This window comes from Syzygium oleosum, unplaced genomic scaffold (assembly GCF_021117445.2).
Source record: "Syzygium oleosum isolate NSW1041296 unplaced genomic scaffold, Sole_v2.1 Sole_v2.12, whole genome shotgun sequence".
Taxonomy (NCBI): Eukaryota; Viridiplantae; Streptophyta; class Magnoliopsida; order Myrtales; family Myrtaceae; genus Syzygium; species Syzygium oleosum.
In genome coordinates, this window is record NW_026607496.1 from 1,151,481 (window position 1) to 1,175,093 (window position 23,613).

Consider the following 23,613-nt stretch of genomic DNA (forward strand, 5'->3'; position numbering starts at 1 on the left):
CAGAAAAAAGAAAGATTATAAGTCATAAGACAAAATTGAAATGCTCTCGTTGAGAGTCGAACTCAAGACCTCCCGCTTACTAAACGGGTGCTCTAACCAACTGAGCTACGAGAGCTTTTGGCTCTTATTTTCTAACACTTTCAATATATTCGATGAAACGGTGAAATATACTCCCGTGATTGAGGGTCCTTGAAAACTCCACTTTTAGTGCTTGTGCGAAATCTTTTTCCACCAGCCATGTGGTCGTTTATACTTATTGATCCGGAGAACCGAATTTTTACCGTGCTTATAAATTATACTTACGGATTTTTTTGTCTTTGATCATTTAACCGATTCTACGAAATGAGGTCGGTGTCTCAGAAATGTTAATAATCTCTGCAAGAGTGTCGAATTTCAGAGATCATCCACATGCTACTGGTATCAATTGGGCATAAGATCCATGTCTTTGTCCCCCCTTCTCTATTAAAGAGGAATCATGGGCGTTGTCACTTTTGGGATGGAGCTTCAAGTCCCACCTGCAAGAATGTTCAAGGCCTTTGTTCTTGACGACACTCTCATCCCTGTCCTCCTCCCTCAAACCATTAAGGATGTTGTTGTGGTGTGGAAGGCGATGGCGATCCCAGCACCGCCGTTGAAGGCGAGTGCTAGCGGGTCTTCTAAATTTGCCCGCTTCGCTCATTTTAATCGCTTCGCATTAGCATGTTATGTCAAAACATTCGCAGACAGTTTTGATAAGACTAACGTTTGGGAGTTGATTGCGGTTTATGGAGCTAGGAGGTTCTAATAGAACAATGTCATGTTTGATTGAGTGTACTCATTTGGACTCATAAGCAAATTTTATTCTCTCTCTGTTGCAGCTAGACAGTTCAACTCGGTGAAGCACCGGGTCGACGAGCTGGGCAAGGAGAAGCTCAAGTACGCGTACACCATCGTCGAGGGCGACGCGCTGATGAAGGAGCTCGAGAAGATCTCGGATGAGATCAACTTCGAGGCGGGTCCGGACAGCGGGTGCGTGTGCAAGAGCAAGAGCAAGTACTACGCGACGGAACGGGGTCGAGATCACGCAGGAGCAGATCAAGGCTGGCAGAGAGAGGGCCATAGGAATGTTCAAGGCCATTGAAGCCCATCCCTTGCAAAACCCTAACGCTTCCATTTGAGCTATCATTGCATGTTTGGCTCAAAGTTTCCATCTCCCACCGTGGTTTATGGTTGCATTCTCGTGTCTTTTCAAGAAAAATAACAATCGGGATGTGAAGTGTTTTAATTTTTATGTTCGGTAATACATGTGCCGCCTTAAAGCGGGCGAGACGACTATCGAAGCCGTAAATATTCTGCATGTTGTAATTAAAGATACTCGCCAAACATCTTATAAAAATCGCGGCATTTTATTTTTCAGAATCGAAACTGCTGCGAGATTATTAATATGAATGCGCTACTTTGACTAAGGAAGGGATGGTGAACTCTTTCACATGTGAATGTACTGTATTTGACGCGCAATTGTTCCTTCATTCATATTCCTAAGTCATGGGATTTAAGCAAAGACTTAGGCGTGGGAAATCAATCACCACTCACATGTAACGGAGTGGGCATGCGATTGGAAGATTCAAAGAGACGAGAAAAAGGCATTTGACGAAGACTCGGAAATGATCAAGCTTCTGTTAAGCGGAATCAGGACTTTCAATTCCGTTGAGTTCCATATAAGTCTCATGTGAATCCCATCAAATTTAGCGATTTAGATTAATTTAGTACATATAGTACTGTTCAATGCGTTTGTGTCCTTCTCCGATGCTTTTCTCCAAAAACATATGCGGCTATTACGCGCTCTGAATCCTTCGTCAATTGAAAAAAACAAGAGAATACGGTACACAATCTTGATGAGATGAATAAAAATTTTAAACGATATCGACGAAATACATTAATTAATTTGATCAACACCATGATCATTTTCCTATGTCTTCACATGGTTTGTAATCTAGACAAGAAGAATTAGGGCAAAGGAATCATTAAAAAATGCTCAAGTAGCGAGGTACCCGTGAGCCAATGCCACTTGATCCACCAACACCTTCGCCAATATAATTTTGCAGAAAATGATTTGCAATAATATCATTCAAAAAGGACAGGGCATGTGAAAGCAATAGGAAAAATCAAAATCTATAGACGTCCATCTTTGACTTTCTGAGCTGCCGTTGTTGACCAAATGTATGAAACTTTAAAACCCACTCATATATTTTTTTGTACCAAACTACCCCTCCTATCTTTTTCTGCTAAACTACATTAGCACAACATTGAGAACAATTAGTACTTTTTCTTATTGATGGAAGCTCAATACAAACATGCAGTACCCAAGTCCCACCCAATTTGAAAAAAGAGTGCCTTGATTTTTCAAGAGTACAAAATCGATGATAACTCTTCCCGAGGCCTTTGCCGACCTTCAATTTCGCTACTTTCACGAACGAATCGAGACGGCGTGGGACGGAATCTTAGTGGGTCGCGACCATATGCATCTAAGGGCTTGAGATTTTCTACTATGATAAAGACTATGTAAGAAATCAGTGAAAAGCTAAACCAGGAATTTGCTCAGCAAATGCTCCTGGATAGAAGAAGTCTAAGTCAATACAAGAAAGGGAAATGGAATAACCTTTGGTATCATTCTCGGAAGGTGCCTTCTTGGACTAACATTCTATTATCATATAGATATTTTTATTTTTATGAACAGAGTCCATGTCATGATTGGAACAGCCCACCGCACCGACTGATTGAGGTTGTCTTTTTGTTCTGGGAGAAGAAAATTTCCAGTGATCAGAACCCTCCAGACTTAGTCTCTCTCTATATATGTCAGCTTCAGTTCAGCCTCTTCTCTTCACTCCCAAGTCCTAGAGACCAACTTCATCACTACTACTCGGTCTTTCCTGATCACCTCCCTTCTCAGTTTCAGCAGCTCGATTCGGATCCGATCATGGGTGTCATCACTTACGACTCCGAGATCACGTCCTCGATCCCTCCGGCCAAGATGTTCAAGGCCGCCGTCCTCGACGCCGATAACCTCATCCCCAAGGTCCTCCCGCAGGCCATCAAGAGCGTCGAAGTCCTCGAGGGCGACGGAGGCCCCGGGACCATCAAGTTGATCACTTTTGGCGAAGGTTAGTCTGTCCATGTTAGGATCGCTCTGAACCAAGGATGGTTTCAACCTTATGGAACATTATAATGAACATGGAAAAAGATAGGAATATAACTCGGTTAATTAAGATGTTTCTAACCATTAACTTTACACAAGTGATCACCCGACTCGATTTCGATCAGCGAAATTAGGCCATGTCTAAGTCAATCGTATTGGATTGCGGTAGGAACAATTGGGTTAATTCCTAAATGGCCCGATCGACACCATCAAGATCAGTGCTCGCGATGTCCAAACTGGCAGAGTTCTAAATGTGAATGTTACTTATTCCATAGGCAGTCAGTACAAGACAGTGAAGCACAAGGTCGAGGTCGTGGACAAGGAGAACTTCGTCTACTGCTACTCGATCATCGAGGGCGATGCGCTGGGCACCACCTTCGAGAAGATCAGCTACGAGACGAAGATCACCGCGTCACCCGAGGGTGGCTCGGTGTGCAAGAACACGAGCAAGTACTTCACCATCGGCGAGGTGGACATCACCGAGGAGAAGATCAAGGCCGGGAAAGAGAAGGCGTCCGCGATGTTCAAGGCCATCGAGGATTACCTCGTGGCAAACCCTGATGCCTACTGAGTCAATCTCATCACCACCTTGTATCGTTCATGTACTGTGTTAAATATGTCTGGTTGTGGTAAATGAGGGAAGAAGAGTTGAGTCTCTCTGTGTTTGGAGTCTAAGAATGTTGGGCTGGTGAGTGCTGCTGTTCTTGTCTTTGCTGTGAATAAGAGAATGAAATGTTGTGGCAGGATCATGGTGCAGAGGTTTTCTTGAGGAGTGAAACTTTGTAAGTTGTGCCACATATTTAGCGAGTCAAGGGAAAAAGAATGGTGAATAACAAATGTTGGCATAGTGGGATTATCTAATTTCAGTAATTTTCACACAACTTTTCACACAACCAGAGAATTCTTAAGTAACAAATGAAAGGCCAATTGGCCAATAAAATCTCGAACTTAGGCCCGATATTTCAAATTTGGACTAACATCCGAAGCTATCAATGTGGCACAATCTTTCATAAACCGCAATACGTAAGATCATTAACGAAAAGTATATTCTTATAATATGCGAAGAAAGCTGTCGAAAATACATAGTTGAGTGTGTTTGGGGTTTGGACTTGATCTTATTGTAACACTTGGGCTTTAAAATACTCTGTTTAAGCTGATGCTAATCCTATCTTATCTCTTGATAGCGATAGGGACGTTGGATTAGAGATCAAATGATTCAACAACAACAATAATAATAAATAAAGAAAAAGAGAAGCACGGTACAACGGAAAGGCGGCAGCCCCACCTCCCACTTAAGATGATGGGCTGAGGGACACCCATCGCCGACCCGATTTCGACCCAGTGAAACCGCCGGTTTTAGTGAAGTTTGAATCAACCTTAACGAGATGTTTTTTTATCATGAAAATGATTTCGAAAGGCCTTACTCGATGCATTGGAACAGATCTACCGTGACATCAGAGCGTTGCGTGCGAAGAGATATATTACATGATGCTTATATCTTGTAACATACCGATGTGATATTACCGACCAATTAAGTGTTCTTGTTTACTACGTATTAAACGAAATTCGATGAATGCCCTTTTCTTCAAACTAGGGCATTTTGTTATAATATGAGATCGGCACGTCACGTAGTCAGGCCAAACCGGTGTTAGATCAAACTCAATCAATTCAAGTGATGGCCGCCCATGTGGGCATGAGAATGTGCTCTCCTTGTGTTTATCTTTTGGTACATAATCTTTGACATTTCAACTTAGAATCTGAAAGGGACCAAAGTCATTTTCTTGACCAAAAGAACAAAAGAGACCCACCTTAATTACTCTTTACATTCCTTTTGTGCTGCAAATCCTTGACTCTTCTATTTCCCCAAACGTGAATCTTGCCAAACCAACCCTACCTATTCACATAATTCTAACCATAAATAGGAGGCACCAACGGGAACTCAGAAGCATATCACTTCTCTGGGGTTATTTCTTTAGCCATGGGTGCCACCAGCATCACGCAGGAGCTCACGTGTCCGATCGCTCCGGCTCGCATGTTCAAGGCCTTGATCGTCGAGTCGAATGCCCTGATCCCGAAGCTCCTGCCTCAGTTCATAAAGAGCGTGGAGCTCGTACAAGGCGACGGAGGAGCCGGGAGCATCGAGCAAGTTAATTTCACCGAAGGTACGTACACTCTCATACACCATATTTTTGGATCCTCCCCTCTAGTAACGAGTTTAGTGAATTTATTTCTTGTTCGGTAACAAATGCAGCTAGTCATTTCAAGTATGTGAGGCACCGGATTGACGAGCTCGACAAGGAGAACTTTGTGTGTAGGTACACGATGATCGAGGGCGACGCGCTGGGCGACAAGCTCGAGTCGATCGATTACGAGGTCAAGTTCGAGGCCGCCAGCGACGGAGGGTCGGTTTGCAGGATGACGAGCAAGTACAACACCAAGGAGGCATTTCAAGTGGAAGAAGAGGAGATCAAGGCTGGGAAGGAAAAGGCCATGGCCATATTCAAGGTCGTGGAGTCGTACCTCTCAGAGAACGCACAGGCCTATGCATAGGACGTGTTCCAACGCCCTCCTCATAAAGAATATTGTTTGTAATTCTTCGCTATGATTTAGGTTTACACACAATAATGTGTTTTGAGTGTGACGCAAAAGCTCTTGCTCTTAAGAAGAGCTATCATATCTTCTTTACTTTGTTTGTGATTTCAACCAATAAAATTTCGATCCGCCGCATTTGCAGCTCGCCGGACTTAATGAAAACCAAGTTCTTTGAAATCGGATTTGAATTCTTGAGCTTGGCCAATTGGAACTTTAGATAAGCAAGAAATGAGCAACCGCATCACATACTCCCCAGCACATGTTCCTCGACGCTGACTTGATTATTTGCGATCATATCGACACTATGTGCAGATCAACAACTTATATCTGTATCATTTGGTGAGTCCACAGATCAGGAGATTTGTACTTCATCTAGATCGAGACGTATTGAAGCACTGCAAAATTGAAAATATGATCAACCGGGAACACTACAATAATTAAAAATTGAATGCAGCAACCATTTTCGTTTCTCCTTTTGAACGTCTCAACTTTCGTTTTTTCTCTTACCCGAACAAACTGGGGTTATTATTGAAGAACTTAGAATTAGATATTTCATGTTTTCTGTGTAAAACCATATCATTTTAATGTTGTCAAATGTCTCAGAAGCGACCTCTTGGCTTTAGCTGAGTTCACTTTACATAATAACTTGGTTTAGAACCTTAGATATTATATCAAAGTATACAGCAGATGATGTCAAGATGTCAAAACGGCTTCTAGGTGAGATGGTCATCTACAGTTTCCGGATCTCAGATTTTGGAATTATAGCTAAAGAATGTGACATGTACTCTGTCGATTTTGTCGAGGGTAACACGTAATGTTCTACTCTTATGCTGCGTTTGGTCGCTAAGAAATAAAGTGGAAAAGGATACGTTAAGAGTGAACAAGAAGTCCTGCGGATTTTTTATATCACATATTCTTTGGTCGAGAAATCAAAGCATCAGAAGGTGGGTAAACGTAACACAAGGTAAGCTAAAGCAGAGAAATGGACTCACCTCACTCGTGGAAGCCTCCGCCCCCCGACGTGCTCAAGATAAACGTGGATGGGTCCTTCGTACAAGAAACGGGGGAAGGGGCGATAGCCTGTGTGTGCCGTGACAGCCATGGTTTCCTGATCGACATCTTCGCCCGAACGGTGAGAGTGAACTCGGCGATTCAAGCGGAAGCGACTGCCATCGTAGAAACCCCAAAGTACTTCAAGGAAGAACCGAATCGGCGTTGGAGATGGGAAACAGATCAGTTTGATCTGGTGAGTGAGATAACCGGTGCTGCAGCTCGAGTAAAGCTGGAAAGTCGTGGCTCTTATCACCACCGAAGCCCAAGCCCGCTTGAGGAATTTCCTTTGCCTGAAGTTAGCTCATTGCAATAGAGATTGTAACAAGCTTGCGGATCGGGTCGTCAAAGCCCACTGCTGCAACAAGTCTCTTATGCCCCTCTTAGCCCTTTGGAGTTGCTTTGTTCTGAAGCTAATGGCTTGTACCCTCGGACTTCTTCTTAATGAGAGTGTCTGGCAGTGTTTTCGACCACAACAGATACAGATAAAAGCCTATAGAGATGATTTTTATCATTAAAGAAACAATTTTCAGGAAAGTATAAATTGGCAGCTGCGACCTGACCGGATATTTGCCCCGAGCAAGCATCTCCATCTTGAGCAATTTTCACACTACGAGCAGCAAAAACAAACCCAAAGTTTATGAAGATACAACATGACAAATCAAATGTAACACCAGCAAGAATGACTACAACTTAAAAAGAGAGAGCTACTACTACTACTCATCATCTTTATCATCGCTAGTTTGTCCAGATTCATCCTCATCCCCGTAAAAGACGTGATCAATGCCGTCGTCCTCATCATCATCACTTTCATCAGCTTGGCGTTCATTAAGGGAATCTCTAGCTCGATCGTGTGTGTGGCCCTGTCAATCTGTTGGAAGACAACATTCACCAAAATTAGAGACTGTCAATCTGTCGGAAGGCAGCGATCCTGTGGTCGGCGAGCGTCGGCCGGCGACCTTTGCTGGACTTAGAAGGAAAAAGACAATACAGAAAGAAAAAGAAAAAAAAAAGAGAGGAATAAAATAAAGGAAGAAATCAGTTTTTTTATTAAAAAAAAAATTATGAAAATTGTCGGAGATATATTCCCACCTTTGGTCCCAGCACCATTGGTGAATGCGAGTGCTCGCGCGCATCCTAATTTCACTTGCTTCTCTCGTTTCAATTCACGTCGCATTAGAATATGGTGTCGGGACATTCATCGATAGTTTCGATAAGACCAACGTTTGGGCGTTGATTGTGGTCAATGGAGCTAGGCGGTTAAAATAAAACGATGTTGTGCTCGATCGAGTGTCCCCAATTTGAAAGCACCCGGTTAACGAGCTGGGCAAAGGAAAGCTCACGTGCGCATGCACCATCGTCGAGGGCGACGGGCTGATGACTTCCTCCTTTTTTTCTTTTTCTTTTTTTAATTAATGGGGATGATAATAGTCTACGAGAAATAGCCACCCTATCTGTTCCTGGGTACATTATCATTGAGCACGATAGTACAATTTCTTTTTAAATTAATATCACGAAAAAATTCCGAATCAGTACATTTATGATAAATTTACCTCAAATTAATTTTTTGATCACAAAAAACCCCAAACTAGTATACTCGTGATAAATTTACTCTGAACTAATTTTTTGATAATCAAAAACCTCAAACTGGTATATTTATAACAAATTTTACTCTTTGTTAGTTTCCTTTAAATTGGATTAATACCTCGAAAAATATCAAACTGGTACATAAAACTCAAAATTAGTATATCCGTTAATTGCCGCGTGTCATTTAACAAAATAATTTAACAGTAAAATTTAACGGAACGTTCTTCCTCACAGGCGAAACTATTGCGAAAAGGCCGTGTCAAGCAAGCCATGATTATGATCGAAGGGCTTCGCCTATGAAAGCAAGAGGAGATGCCAAAGAATTTTTGGCATCCACTGTTGTCCCCCGAAAGCCTCCACTTTTTCCACTCTCCTTTTCCCTTTATTTTCTTGGGTAAGAAACGGGCGCAAAGCCGGGGCTATATGCGGTGCCTTCTTTTACTTATGCCCCCCTCACCTAATTCCACTTTAATTCTCGGTTGCTATTCTGTTCTTGATCTTCACCGCTTGCCCTTTTCTTACACGAGATCGAACGGGCGAGACGCGCATTAGATATCCTCCTTTGATGGTCTTCTCCCACGGCATATGCAATTCCTACTAGTAGATAATCTTTGAACCCAACTATGTATCATTTGGGATGCGATCGCATGGTCTTTAATTTAGAGATAAAAAAAAAAAAAGAATGGACCTGGATTATTCCACGAAGGCATCTCTGTTGCATCGAATATTTTCTTGTCCAGTTCTAAGTTAGGTTGGGGCTTTTCCTCTATGACTTTCGAACCAGGGTGATCATAGAATTCACTTTATCCGCTTTTCCTCAATGTCTATATATATATATATATATATATATATATATATATATATATATATATATATATATATATATATATCAGCTACTATGTACTTCGCCTCTATTCAGAGCATCTTTTCTTCACTGCTGCCTTTGTTTCCGGAATACCCCCCTTTTCAGTTGCAGCAAAATTTCTATTCGGATTCAATCAACCGTTTTCGTTTCTCCTTTTGAACTCCTCGCCTTTCGTTGATTCTCTTATCCGAACAAACCGCGGTTATTACTGGGGAGCGAACTTAGTATTCGATCTGTCATGTTCCATGTTCCATGTTTTCTTTTTCGAATAAGTCGATTTATTTGGGACCCTACATAATCACTCTTTTTTCTATTCAAAGATCAGCCAATTGGCTCTGTGTTGTCACGTCGAGAATTCTTTGTAAATGAAGAGACGCAAAGGTGCTTCTTACTTTCCAAAAAGATCCTCCTACATCTTATATAGAAGGTTTAATACCACGAAAAACCCTAAATTGATACATTTGTGATAATTTTACCCTAAATTATTTTTTTTACCATAAAAAATCCCAAACTGGTACACTTGTGACAAATCTACCCCGAACTATTGTTTTGACCACCAAAAACTCCAAACTGGTATACATGTGATAATTTTACCCCGAACTAATTTTTTAATATTATTTTTTATTTTTCGAATTTTTTTTTTATTTTTTCTTTACTTTTTTTTGTCCTTTCTCTTCCAACCTGCGGCCGGCCCGGTCCGGCGACCGGCTCAGGTGGGGTGGCGAGGTCGGCCCGCCGCATTGGGCGAGGCCGACCTCGCCGGCGTTAGGGCGAGGCGGCGAGGGCTCGGCCCGCTGGGTGGCGAGGCCGACCTCGCCAACGCAGCGAGGTGACCTCGCCTTGCACCGGCGGCCGAGCCCTCGCCCAGATTTGGCGAGGCTTGACCTCGCCGTTCACGTGGCGAGGCCGACCTCGCCAACGCCGACGAGGCCGACCTTGCCTACAACGGCGAGGTCGAGCCTCGCCGGATCCGACGAGGGCCGGTGGCCCGGCCGGGCTACCAGTGAGGCTCGACCTCGCCGGCGTTAGGGCGAGCCGACCTCGCCGTTGCGGTGGCAAGGCCGACCCTCGCCCAACGCCGGCGAGGTCGTGCCTCGCCCGGCAGCCCGGCGGGGGCCGGGCCCCGCTAGATCCGGGCGAGGCTCGACCTCGATGTTGCAAGGTGAGGCCGACCTCGCCCAACGCCGGCGAGGTCGAGCCTCGCCAGTGGTCGACCTCGCCGGCTTCCGCCTCTGGCCGGTCGTCGGTCCGGCGACCGGCCAAAGGTTGAAGTGAAAGGAAAAAAAAAGTAAAGAAAAAAGAAAAAATAAATAAATAAAAATTCGAAAAATAAAAAATAATATTAAAAAATTAGTTCGGGGTAAAATTGTTATACCAATTTGGGGTTTTTGGTGGTCAAAAAAATAGTTCAGGGTAGATTTGTCACAAGTGTATCAGTTTGGAGTTTTTTATGGTCAAAAAAATAGTTTGGGGTAAAATTATCACAAGTGTACCAGTTTATGATTTTTCGTAGTATTAACCCTATATAGAATCGCCGGTTTATCAAGAATACGCAAAAAAAGCATTTTGAATTGTTGATTCATCGCCAAATATGGCTTAGGACCAATAGTTAATTATCTAATGGATTTTTCCGTTCTAATACTCCATTCGAGAGTTATCTATCTAACGGAAGGCTATTCGATCAAATGACAAATCATTTTAATGTTATCAAATGTCTCAACGGCGACCTCTTGGCTTCAGTTTACTCTGCATAACTAGGTTTAGAACCTTAATTTATATCTAGCATACAGCAAATGCCAAAACAGCTTTCAGGTTGCCGTGCAGTGCAATGCAAATGAGGACATCTAAAGCATCCCAGTTCAGTATGATGGTCATCTAAAGTTTACGGATCTCAGATTTTGGAATTATAGCCAAAGAATGTGACATGTACCCTATCGATTCATCGAGGGTAAAATGTAATGTTCTACTTTATGCTCCATTTGGTCACTAAGAACTAAAGTCGAAAGATACGTTAGGATCAAACAAGAAGTCCTTCGGATTTTTTACGTGATATTCTTTGTTTGAGAAAACACCGGATACAAGGACAGATACATATAAACAGTCTATAGAGTGTTTGATAGATGGGGGATGTGATTGACTAAGTAAGAAAACAAATTTTAGAAAAGTATAAACAGAGATGCCATAATACACTGTAGGGCGACGACCACTACCGCAACGGCCAGCCTGTGGTGGTCTTTGTCGTCATGGTAATTGCCTGAGACCAGCACACGCGGTCGGGATCGGAAAATTGTGGAGGGAACAAAATTGGCAGCATATGTATGATAGTCTCCAGGTGCAGCTGCAACTTGACCAGTGACTTGCCCCAAGAGAGTATCTCCATCTTGAGCAAGTTTCACACTACAAGCAGCAAAAACACCCAACTCAAATTGATGTTTAGAAGAACAAAGCTACTTGTAATGAGCATGAAAAATTAAAAGCCATAATTAGCACATGGAAACTCTCGATCACGATCAGCAGTAAAACTTCCAGTAAATTGCGTATATAACCTAAAGCTGTTCGTGTTTCACCGGTTCTTAACCGAAACAGCAAAATAGTCTGTATACAAGATGCTTCATGGAACTCACTTCTCGCGGTGGAAGAAAAGACTTTTTCCTGAAAATGTAATCAGAGAAAAAAGTCTTACAGCATTCACTTCACCTATTCTACCCACTAATTACCCCAAAAATCCAAAGTTTATGAAGATGCAACATGAATTATCAAATTTAACACCAGCAAGAATGACCACCTCTTAAAATTTAGAGCTTCTACTCATCATCTGTATCATCGCTAGTTTGTCCAGATTCATCCTCATCCCTGTAAAAGACGTGATCAATGTCTTCATCCTCATCATCACTTTCATCAGCTTGACGCTCTTGAAGAGAATCTCTAGTTTGATTGTGTGTGGCCTTGTCAATCTGTTGGAAGACAACATTTACCAAAATTAGAGACTGTCAAAGCTCAAAAATAATTATCTAAAGCAAAGATATAAAGGGCCTAAACCTGAGTGACAACAAGCTGCAGCCGACCAACTAACTGCAGTAATGGTCGGATGGCCGCCCCTCTAGCTTTTGCAGTCTACAAGGGAAACATAACTATATAAATCATACCATCAGGCAACCATAACCCAAGAATAGTAAATAACGTGAAGCTCTACAGAGTCTGAGTAGTAAAATATTTTAGATGAAGCAAAAAAGAAACCAATACGATTCTTTCATATCATTGTTGATGCTACCTACACCTGGAGAAAAGATTGACAAGATTTTTCCTAGAACCAGAGATTACAGAACTCCTCAGAACTCGAGCCCTAATTACACCTTTCCCTCCTTCCACTTTTACAATTCAAGGAAATCGACATATATAAAGGCGATTTAAGATATTTATCAACCGAGTTTGCATCAGCACCAGCCATTTTTTTCTTAGATCTCTACTTAGAAGCATGTGGATTCGGAAATAATTTCATCATATTAGACATCACAAGAAATGTATATAACGATCCATCCCCAATTACACTCGTCGCTTACATTGATTTAGCATTCAACAGAAGTACATAGAAAACAATGTATACATGAAACCGTAGAAATTTATCCTAACCCAGATTTTGGGGTCCAGTTTTGCGGTTCTGAGTTCAGACTTGTGGAATAACTTTCTGACGAGATAGTCACTGATTCGAATAGAAAAGACACTCGACCACACTGATTCTAAACTCAAAGAAACAAAACGCCTATTCTAAGAAAAGTACTTGAAAAAGAAACAAGAGATAGGCTAGCTTTGATCAAGAAAAACATGAACTGGGCTCTTGCTTACCTCGGGAAGCTAACATATAGATGCTTATATTGCAATATTCTCAGGGAATCATTTCATGCAACTGATCAATTAACCTTTTGGCTGAGGAGAAAAGGCTTTGTCTTGGGATAATTCCCAATCAGAAACAAGAGACTCATCATAGAGGCTGAACAAGACAAAACTAAGAACAAGATAATATCACAACGATAACATGCAGACTCGTCAATGTATGGAGAGGGCCGCAAAAGGTTAGAGGCCGAACAAGGGAGACATATCAAATTATGAAAACTTTGGACTGAAAAGCAGACAAGTATTATTGGCCAACAACAGCGAAGGAAAAAGGTTTTAGCAAGGCATTTAATCATTGAGGGGCCTATCCAAAAATCACTTAACAAGAGAACAAACTAACAAACAAATCGGCTAATTTTACTTGAATGAACTTTTTACCTTGCCCAAAGAATAAAGCAGCTCAGTCATTGGTTCCTGAGAAAGGACATAATCACTGTGAATGACCAATATCCTGCTAATCCATGGAAGTACTAGCTTTGCATTAGATGACCTGTTCAAAAATATAACATCCAATTACTATTAGCATGTTTTACCACCTCTAAACACTGCTAGATGCTTATGAGAATAAAACAAAGAAACAGACTGAGGAAGAACCCAGCCAAATAACAGCTTCATACATATTAGCAAAAGAAAATTAAGAAGAACAAAGAAAGAACCTTGACTGCCACAAGGCCAAAAGCTTTCTCAGTAGGTTGTATGCATCACTTGCTCCCATAGATAAAATAGTATCCCTCATCTAATGAGGCGGGGAAACATTAGTGAAGCACGGGAACAATGTAAATTATGGGCTAACACAATTAAAAAGATTTATATTCCCTAAGTAAGAAAAGAACCTTTTTATTTGAAAGATTGACTTCGAGATTTATATCCTTCAAGAAAGCAGGATCAGGAGCCGATCTATGTAAAGAACCATCATTTCCACTGATAAATCCTAGCGATCTTAACTGGTCCTCCAGGCATACTGTAGACGTGCCCACTTCAAAATCATCATCTGCAGAAACTGCAATAAGTGACAGTACCAGCTACCAGCATAGTTATCAATGCACTTGTTTAAAGCAGAATAGCTGGTCATAGACAAAGACATGTTTACAGTTCATAGTCAAGTAACACAATATTCTTTCGACCAAAAAAAAAAAAAAAGTAACACAATATTCTGACCCAAAAAGAAAAAACAGAATATCAGATAGCCTCAGAAACTAATAAAGATAGTGTTTCTGAGTATGAAGTTGGTGAAAAAAAGAAACTTCCAGAGACCGTTTTCCTCCAAGTGAATAAATACATGTATCTGTCTATTTAAAAAGAAAATCAACTAGTTTTACAGGCAATACGGACACCCAATTTTTCCTCATGCAACTTGATCCATAAACAAAGACAGCATCGTTCCCAAAAGAAAGATAAATGTACACATACTAAGTCAGTGACCGGAGGCCGGAAAGTCATTTACCAAAAGCCAAGGAGGATTAAAAGTATTGAAAAGCAGGGATATTTAGCCATGGAAAACACTAGAAGAAATTGAAACATGAGAAAGGAAGCAGAAAAGACAAACAGAACAAATGGACATTGAAAGTAATAAGGGGAGTTACTAAAAACAATATGGTGTACAAAAGATGCGTCACAAACCATCTAGTATATAAAAAGTTTTAGTATTGGCTGAGGGGACAAAAATGCCTAAAAGATGATCGGAGCATTACTGTTTTTCAAAAGAGTTCCAAAAGCTTTTATTCCTGAAGATAACAAATACCAGATTGCTCGCACATGGACCAACAAATGAGAAAAAATAAAACACAAGGTCTGCCTGCAGTTAGCTATGTTATAAGTGGTAGTATAATAGCCCTCATTCTCTCTCTCTCTCTCTCTCTCTTCTCTCTCGCTCTCTCTCTCGCTCTCTCTCTAAACTTGAATTGCACCTTTTCTTTCTTTTGGCATTTTATCTTTCTTGGCCGCATTCTTCTCAAGCTTTCCCCTAAACTTCAGAATATCAAGCTGTTCTAGCACACATATCTCTCAAAACAACGTATTGACACAGATTTATTAAGGTAATCGCTTAGAAAGCAACTCTCTAAGAAACAAAAAATAATTTTTTTATAAAACTGCCGGCTATTCACGGAACATGAGAAGGAGATGAAGAATCATATGCTTCCGCAAGAAATTCAGATAAGTACTGAAAACTTAAGTGCTAAATTTTGTGTCAACAATTTTAAGTGTTAAAAGAAGAAATAAAAACTTGTTTGATGATAACTGAAATTGGAACCCTAAATATCGTTAACACCAAAAACAAAACTGTAATTATCATGGGTAGGTTTTAGCACTATAATTTGCAAGAATCTATTAGCAGCAATTACTTTTTCTATTGTACAGATGAGAAAATCCCCTGCTTACTTACCACAGTAAGTGAACTCTTTACTAAATTGAATCTTTAAGTCAAGCTCCTCAAGGTTATGAAACAAGCATTTTCAAAACTTAATTGAGTTAAAGCCTCTTGCAATGACGAATTTTGGAAATCTCTCACAAAGCAACTTTCAATGTAAATACATGTTTAGACTAAGCCTCCTCAGATGATGCATAATATAATCAAGCACCGTAAATTAACATGTCCAGGTAAACCATCTTCAGGCAGAAACATCCAATTATATTATTTATTTATCTGCTGGTATATTAACACCTCCATGCATGAATTGTACTGGCAAACCTAGTCAATCAAGAGTCTCAAGATAAAATCACAGCAAGAGTGTTATACTTTAAGAAGAAGAGTACCATGCATTTGTTCGCTCTCCAAAGATTTTGCTCGACTCCTGCTGTTGACTATATCAGCAATTACCTCATCAGGGTCAATGCCAGAATATTGATTTGGTTTCTTTCTTTCTCCCAAATCACTAAAAGTTGGAACTGGAAGCAGGGCATCTTCAGCATTTGCTCGATCCAATGCCGTCACTGCTTTATGAGGAAGTAACAATTAATGATCACTGAAAGACCAACAATAAGAAACTAAAATATGCCAGCTAGAATATTAATGTGAATGATTTGAGTAGAACATAGGAGAGGGAGCAACAAATACATGCAAATACTCAGTGAGAATATTATGTGGCAGATAAAGATTTGCAGAAGATATGGCACCCCTAGTTTTAAATTATAGGATGGTTCAGGACATGGATAAGTCAGAGCAACAAAATCACATTACTTAACGTATATTGGAAGGTGCTTGTGGCAAAAGTAGTTAAAACTCCTGCATAGATCCTATGATCCAAGGATCCACAAACTCACAGATGACATTATCAGGAAAGAAAAGCGGAAAAAGAGCCAGATATAAAGTTAGCATCTTGATCCAGAGATCTTTGCATCCTACAATGACATAATCCTACCAACGGAAGAAGTATGCTTATAAAGGTTATCATTTCCAATTAATTCTTTTGGCATTTGTCCATGAACTTCAACACTGTGTTGCTTAACCTTTCCAACTTCACATTAAACAAATCCTTTTCTAAAGTCATGCTCACGATTATGTTGACCTCAGCTGTAAAATCATCTAAACTTTATGCTTCCATTTATCCAGTCCATCACTTACAATAGCAGGAGCACAAATCTCTCTATCCATCCCTGCAATTTATAGATGCCCGAAACAATTGTGTTCGTTTCAAAACAGGCATATTTTGATCTATCATGCATACATAAATGAAATTGCTAAGGAACCATCGAGTTAAGAGAAAATATTATAATCTTCTTGATCAAGAGAATGTCATGGAACTTCATCTTCAACTGCTACTAAGGGCAGGTAGCCAGTAGACTATTTTATCAATCAATACACATGCTACTTTTCAACCAAAGCACCAGAAGTCTGTACTTGCTTCCACAAACAGAGAGAGCCAGAGGACTTAATTGAGCCAAAAAAAAAATTGCAAAGATCCGACAAGTTACAGGTCTAAAACTAGACTTAACACTGCCAGATTAAACATAAAAGAAAAGCAACAAGTAAGACATACCTTTATTGCTTACATCTTGCCCTCTCTTAGCCCTAACCAGGGATTGACCAGTGGGCAAAAGAATCCCATCTAAGGAGCTGTTCAATTTCATGTTTTTGCCAGAATGCACTAAAATTTTCTGAAAGAGTGGCTTGACTAGCAGACCATGGGAAATAAAAATGTGCCCAGATGCACGACTTGGAATGCCTTGTAATTTTGCAGCAAGTATTGTAGGTGCACCATGATGATTCTTCAATAAAGAGTCCTCAATAGATAAAGAGACTTTTGCAGGTATCGAATCGCGTAGTTCCTCAGTGTTCTGTCCAAACCAGAAATAACAAACACCAGTCTCCGTAAGAGCCAAAACATACAGGCCTTTGAGATCTTCTTCTCCGTTACCAATGTATTTGCTGTCAAGATAGACTGCAGGATGCTCCATGGACAGTGTACAGCTTGCTGAGTGCGTTTTGCTACCATCAACTTGCCAAACAGCAATGTATCTTTCACCAGCAGCACAGGAAAGAACGTACTTCCCATCATTAGTAAAGATCATAGAGCGAACAGCTCCCTACAATTCAGAAAATTCAATGGACTATAAATTAAAAGAAGCATAGGGGATGCAAAAAACAGAAAATAAAAGACTGATTAAAAAACTCAGACTTACAGGATGGCCAGAAAACTTCTGTATCTTTTTGTGACCTGAGCAACTATATATCTTTACTTGTGCAGATGCAGAAGCTAGTACACTTCCATCTGCATAACACCAAAATGGAAGTTTCAGCAAATATTAACAGCTACAACCTAGCACACTCTCAATTCCATATAATCATGGAAGACTTACCTAGTATTTTGCACTTTCTTAAATAACTTCAGATCAATTATTCATTTCATTCTCATTAGATTCACCCTGGGTTTCTATTTTGCTCGTCTAATTTCATACACTCAGAATGATTTTGTTGAAGTAATATCCCACAATGATTGACAATGGGTCCTAAATGCTCTTTATATTCATGTGGTCTCTTCCACCTATCAGCTTAAGCTTTTGGGTTAGACTGTCTAACATGATAACAGAGCCAGTGCTATCCCTTTCGTGAATGTGCGTGATCAAAATTCCATGTAAATGTGCGTAGTCAAAATTTCTTGTGCCGCTCGTAATCCGGCTTGCACGCGAGTAGGGATGTTGAATTATTATCCCACATCGATTGACAACAGATCCTAAATGCTCTTTATATTCATGTGATCTACTCCATCTATCAGCTTAAGCTTTGGGTTCGACTGTCTAACATACTTCCGTCTACATGCATTTAGAAAAAAGCCCTGTCAACTCTTAAGCTTATGCATGCATTATGCATCCAGCTATTGTCACTTCCTTCAACCTCTCGTCCATGCAAGTGACTGTAGACTTGTGGAGTCTTGGAAAATGTCATTGTCTACACTGTTTCATCTGGTTACCATGTTCAAAACATATTCTTGCCACACATCCACCCATTTCTTTCATAAAATCTTTTGTAGATAATTGGACTGGTGACTACCTGGTTTTTCATGTAAAATCCCTTATAACCAATAACTAAACCAATATACATCAACATATTCTCCTAGTCACATTAGAAATGTTTTTTCCTCGTCACGACTAGCAGCGAAATCCTAATGTTCCAAATTCTCGTTTCACTAGCACATATCAAGTAAGCACACATTAGAAATAAAAGCTTGTGCCTAGTCATTTAATCGATTCTAGCCCAACATTTGTATTGCGTCAGCACGATCCACGAACTTAATTAAGTACTTCAAATGCAGCCTCACCTCACTCAGTATAGGTTACTGATGTTTCATTGATTAATGCCCCTATTCATAGATAGGTTAACCAAGTTTAGGAGATATGAAGTACAGTTTTGAAATGGAAAACCTGAGCCACATGGACTGGCCAAGTTTCTTAAATCGGTTGGCTTAATCTTGACATTAAATAGCTCCCAAGTCTCAACCCTATTTCAAATACAAACCACCCAATCTAGCTCAATGTAAAGTTCATGCATCTAGTAGCCACATGATTGCTCGAAAGCTTGGGTATGGTCAGAACACATAGCTTTTCCACAAAAACAGTAATGCAGACATAGGGAGGCAAGGTTTGAAGAGCTTGCTTAGGCACATGGGACATTCTTACATAATTTACATGTTTGATTAGAATTGATAGAACAACCAAAGAAAAATGTTCCTACTTTCATTTACCCTTACATTGCAGAATCTGCATAAAGCACCAAACAGCTGTAAAGAAAGAAGTCTAGAGAAGGACAATACCAGATGAAACGGAGATGGCAGATATAGCCTTTGTTGAAGTTCTGAACCTTTTTAAGGAGTTTCCTGTCATGGGATCAATTTCACAAATCATCCCATCAGCACCACCAGTGTAAGCGCGTGACCCTTGCCCAGAAAACGAGATGGCAGTTACACCCCTGCACAGGAGAAGTAGAAGAGAATATAGGAAACTTGCTAGAGTGTTAATGGCAACAGAAAGTTAATGATCATCCCCTCTACCACTTCAAAACACAATGGAAAAGGAGTGTGGGTAAACCTCACGAAGAAAAATGAACCATTCACCATCACTCCCAAAAGTTGCAATCATGATAATCCTAAATTCCTCATTTCTGTTCATGATAAGACATCCTCTTCATGTTTTCTAACTCCGTGAGAGACTTCAGAAATGTCTCAATCTCAAAATGAGAGACCTCAAATTCCTTAAAAACTAATAAGCCCAAACCATTCCACAAGTTATCAATTTTCCAAAAAAGGAAGTTCTCGACTACTTGAAAGTCACAAGAAAATGCTTTTCGGCTGTAATTCCTGGAGCAGACAATGCCAATCCGTTTTCGAACATTCTCATTTTAAACCCCCAACAATGGGCAGATATATCCAATATACACCACGTTAGTGACAAAAATGACAATCCCAATTCAGCGTAAAACTGAGGACTCCATTGGCAAGATGATATCTAATCTAACATGCAGTTGTTTGATTTACACTTTCAGACACTTGCTATGGACTCTACCAACAATGTCGAAAGACTGTTAGTCGGTGGAAGCAACAAACTGCAATAAATTAAGATTAAAAAATCTTCTAGAAACAATTTTCCTAGAAAACCACGGCATAAGGGTCTTTCACGGCCAACAACCAGCAAGAGATTCCAAAATACATAGCAGGTAACTCACCCAGGGTGACAGTCACTGATTCTCCATCTCAATTCACCAGATGCTACATCCAGTGCTAGGACATCACCCCCGCCTGTTCCTAAAACTATCAACGAGCCCCCATGCTTTCTTTTCCTCTGCAATCACGACAGCCGCATGCCAAATTAGTTACTTCAAATTATAGCGAAAGCCCACCGCCCACAACAGATAACAAGAACCAAAACTGTCCCTCAACTTCCATAAGAATCACAAATCTACCTGTTTCCCCAAATCCAACCATTTCATGCAGGTGTAATCGACCGAAAGGTGACCCCTGTCCGGCTTCATAAACACGTCCGTCCGATCATTCGCCGCAATGTCCGCAAACTCCGTCTGAATCTGCCCTTTCAAAGTATCCCAAATCTATAAAAACAAAGAAACCGAAACAAAAGAAAAAGGTCCCATTTAATTAAGCGAAGCAACCGTTGCTTACTGAGACACATTGGGCCAGTAATAAGGCAAGGCGGGCATACATCGGAACTGGGAACAATTGCTAATTCGTGTCTCATTCCAGAATCAGACAGTGTAAAAGTCAATACTTTCTTATCAAATTCGTAGAAAATTTGCCACAGAAGAAGAGAATCGGGAAGCACGCGAGGTTAACCTTGATCCGGCCATCTCCGGAGCTGATGGCGAAGAATTCCGACGAAGGGCTGAACGCCGTCAAGAGGTCCCTGATGTTTGACGAGCTCATGCCGTCGGAAAGGGAGGAGATTGAAACCGACCGATTTGCTCTCGCCTAGTTCGAAGCACGGTCCGACCACCTCGCCGGAGACGGACTGAATGAATCCAAAGGAAGAGTCGCCGGCGGTGGGACGGCGAAGCAGAGACGGTTTATGCTGAGGAAGACGAGGAGCTCTTGCTTTTGGGAGGGTTTTAGCGAGGGTTTTGAAACTAGGAACTGAATTTCTTTTTTCCCTTTTTCATTTGTGTTTGCTTTTTTTTGATCTTTTTTATTATTGATTTTTTTTTCAGATATTACAATTACTAACTCAAATTTTATATTCTGGCCCAAAAAAAAAACTCAAATTTTATGTGATTTTTTTTTCGAAATTGTTTTTAGATGGTGTGAAAAAGTTAGAAACTAGAGATTTTCCCGCTCGTTGCATAAAACTTCATACTTTTTAGGAACAAAAAGAAGGAAAAATGGATAAATAAAAAAAATTCATATGCTTAAAATAATACGAGAACGAATTAAATTATTTAATTCATCGGCGGTCTTTCGGAGAATGTAAATACGTAAGAGGAATAATTAGTCTTTTATCATCTAAAAGCTACAAAAACAGATGGACTCCTCGATAAAATGAATATAAGTTTGATGTTCAATCTCTAGTACAAATTAGGAACTAGATAATATCTGGCAAAATTTTTTGAATAGAAAATAGTAAAGATTAGATGAGTCGTAACGCCCGAGGTCAAATTGATTTTGGAATTTGCTTCGAATCGATTCAGTTTATAACTTAAGTTGAAAAAGTCGTTTGTTGTTAGAAATAAACCCTAACCAATTATTCTAAAATATTGAAGAATTCGTTTGCTCCGATTAGTTTCACTCAAAGACGCTCAGTGTGCCACATTGGAGGAGCGATGGAAGAGTGTCGATTCCATCTAAATTTCGGCATCTTCTAATTTCCTTCGTTCCGACCGAGGTCGGTTTCCTAAATTGGTGCAGCTGATTCTTATTCGTTCAAAAGAAGGTGATTGCAACTTATTCAAGCGACACGTCAAACAAGATATGTGGATATATCGTGAAATACCACACTGATGGCAGTGACGGGAGTGATAGCAGGAGGAAACGTTTTGTTTTTTTTAAGTGTCGCCTCGACTTGTTTGGTAGGACTTGTGGGTATATTCCGACTCCTTTTATTGTGAACCGATGTAAGTGAGTTGCATTCTGTAATGGCAAGTGATATTCACTGTGCATTTTCTAATTGGATATGCTGCCATCATAGACTATGATTCATAGTCCTGCGTGCCGGCCGTGGTCCCCGTCTTGCAATTTCTTATTGCTTTCATTTTGTTTTTCTTTTTTGGGTATATGTTTTGTTGTTCACAATCAATTCACAGATTCATTGAAGTTGTGAATCTCCGTTAGTATCTCCATCCGGTGAAGACCTAGAGGGATATTTGATCGACTCGACAGCACTTCCGGCATTTGACGTGATTGCACTCATCATGTACCCCGTTGATGACCAATAAGAGTAGCCGAGGGTGACATTCTCTCTGGCATTTTCTGAGATTTTGAATGAAAAGTCATCTCTAATATACAGAATGACAGTGAAATCTGAATTATGATAGAACTATCTGTGCTTGTGCTTGTCTTGACTAATTGATTTACTTTTTGATCCAACTATAGATAAAGATGAGGATGTGAGGACCTCCACATAGAAGTGGATGAAGACAGGCAATTTCTTTTAGATATGCAATTGCAGTAAGACCAACAACACAAGCTTGTTTTTTTTGTACCATTATTTTTATATGGACGGGTCTGTATAGAGATACTCAATGCTCGTCTGTGTAGTATATCTCATAAACACATGCGGTGCTTCGGATCTAAACTTGGCGCGCCGCATGTCTTTGAGTGAAACTAATTGCAGTAAACTTCATGTCCACATTTGAAATTTCCCTTTTGATATGTATGTAAGATTTGTATCTTTGGAAACTGTTTATTCATTTTCAAGCCACAAGAAATGTTCTGTCAAACAAGCACTCCCACACAACTTTCTGGGAAAAAGGAGCAGACAACAAGCATGGCCATTAATACAGTGAAGATTGCCAACACAACAAAGAAAAAAAGAAACAGACATCGGTACCCTAATAGCTTAAGATTCATATGCAAGTTAAACCATCGTCCCTACTGTCTTCTGTGTAAACTCCATGACCCGTTCTATTATTTCGTGGAAGATCGACTACGACAAGTGGTGATGTGCGAATATTGAGATGGGACTTGATCCTACACATTGCAGGACTATGTCTGCTCTGTAGAGGAGTGGAACTAGAAGAACAGAAATCGATGCGTCACCTAAGTAAATAGTGCTCGTGGTCCACCGATAATGGTCTAGCTGAAAGAAAGATATATACCTGTGTGTGACCTTGAATGACAAACTTCATCAGCAGAACACTTGGATTCAACAAGCCTCAACCTCGGGCAATGAATAACCTCCTCTTTACCGTATGATGAATGACATTACAGATGAAGATGAAAGCTTCCCAGCAGAAAAGAGCAGAAATTTGAAGACGACTGCAGCAAGACATGCATAATTTGAGGGAAGAGAGAACTGT

General features: G+C 40.4%; 4 protein-coding genes and 1 non-coding gene across 8 annotated transcripts; 3 read left to right on the top strand and 2 right to left on the bottom strand.

Moving 5' to 3' along the window:
• Positions 1-41: 41 nt before the first annotated feature.
• Positions 42-115, bottom strand: TRNAT-AGU (transfer RNA threonine (anticodon AGU)). The gene has a single exon. It is a non-coding gene; the product is annotated as a tRNA-Thr (tRNA).
• A 360-nt stretch (positions 116-475) lies between these two features.
• LOC130139501 (major strawberry allergen Fra a 1.06-like) lies at positions 476-1,120 on the top strand. The gene is made up of 2 exons (XM_056316635.1): positions 476-701; positions 858-1,120. Exons 1-2 carry the CDS (start codon positions 476-478, stop codon positions 1,118-1,120), a joined length of 489 nt encoding a protein of 162 aa, XP_056172610.1.
• A 1,707-nt stretch (positions 1,121-2,827) lies between these two features.
• On the top strand, positions 2,828-4,012 carry LOC115677141 (major allergen Pru av 1-like). Its single transcript, XM_030600226.2, has 2 exons — positions 2,828-3,140; positions 3,451-4,012. Exons 1-2 carry the CDS (start codon positions 2,957-2,959, stop codon positions 3,744-3,746), a joined length of 480 nt encoding a protein of 159 aa, XP_030456086.1. The 5' UTR covers positions 2,828-2,956; the 3' UTR covers positions 3,747-4,012.
• A 1,135-nt stretch (positions 4,013-5,147) lies between these two features.
• LOC130139415 (major strawberry allergen Fra a 1.07-like) lies at positions 5,148-5,929 on the top strand. The gene is made up of 2 exons (XM_056316328.1): positions 5,148-5,337; positions 5,427-5,929. The coding sequence occupies exons 1-2, from the start codon at positions 5,154-5,156 to the stop codon at positions 5,723-5,725; spliced, it is 483 nt and encodes a 160-aa protein (XP_056172303.1). The 5' UTR covers positions 5,148-5,153; the 3' UTR covers positions 5,726-5,929.
• A 5,357-nt stretch (positions 5,930-11,286) lies between these two features.
• On the bottom strand, positions 11,287-21,243 carry LOC115663209 (uncharacterized). Of its 4 annotated transcripts, none has more exons than XM_030585228.2 (13): positions 20,939-21,243; positions 20,554-20,697; positions 20,317-20,432; positions 19,409-19,563; positions 17,781-17,869; positions 17,138-17,684; positions 15,915-16,094; positions 13,994-14,160; positions 13,817-13,896; positions 13,539-13,650; positions 12,309-12,383; positions 12,055-12,223; positions 11,287-11,666 (listed from the first exon to the last, which is right to left on the bottom strand). In XM_030585228.2, exons 1-12 carry the CDS (start codon positions 21,026-21,028, stop codon positions 12,074-12,076), a joined length of 1,905 nt encoding a protein of 634 aa, XP_030441088.2. In that variant the 5' UTR covers positions 21,029-21,243; the 3' UTR covers positions 11,287-11,666; positions 12,055-12,073. The 4 variants fall into 4 exon arrangements, with proteins under 4 accessions (XP_030441088.2, XP_030441091.2, XP_030441089.2 ...); XM_030585231.2 differs by having other exon boundaries at positions 13,994-14,151; positions 15,915-16,091; positions 20,939-21,242; XM_030585229.2 differs by having other exon boundaries at positions 15,915-16,091; positions 20,939-21,242.
• Positions 21,244-23,613: the final 2,370 nt, after the last annotated feature.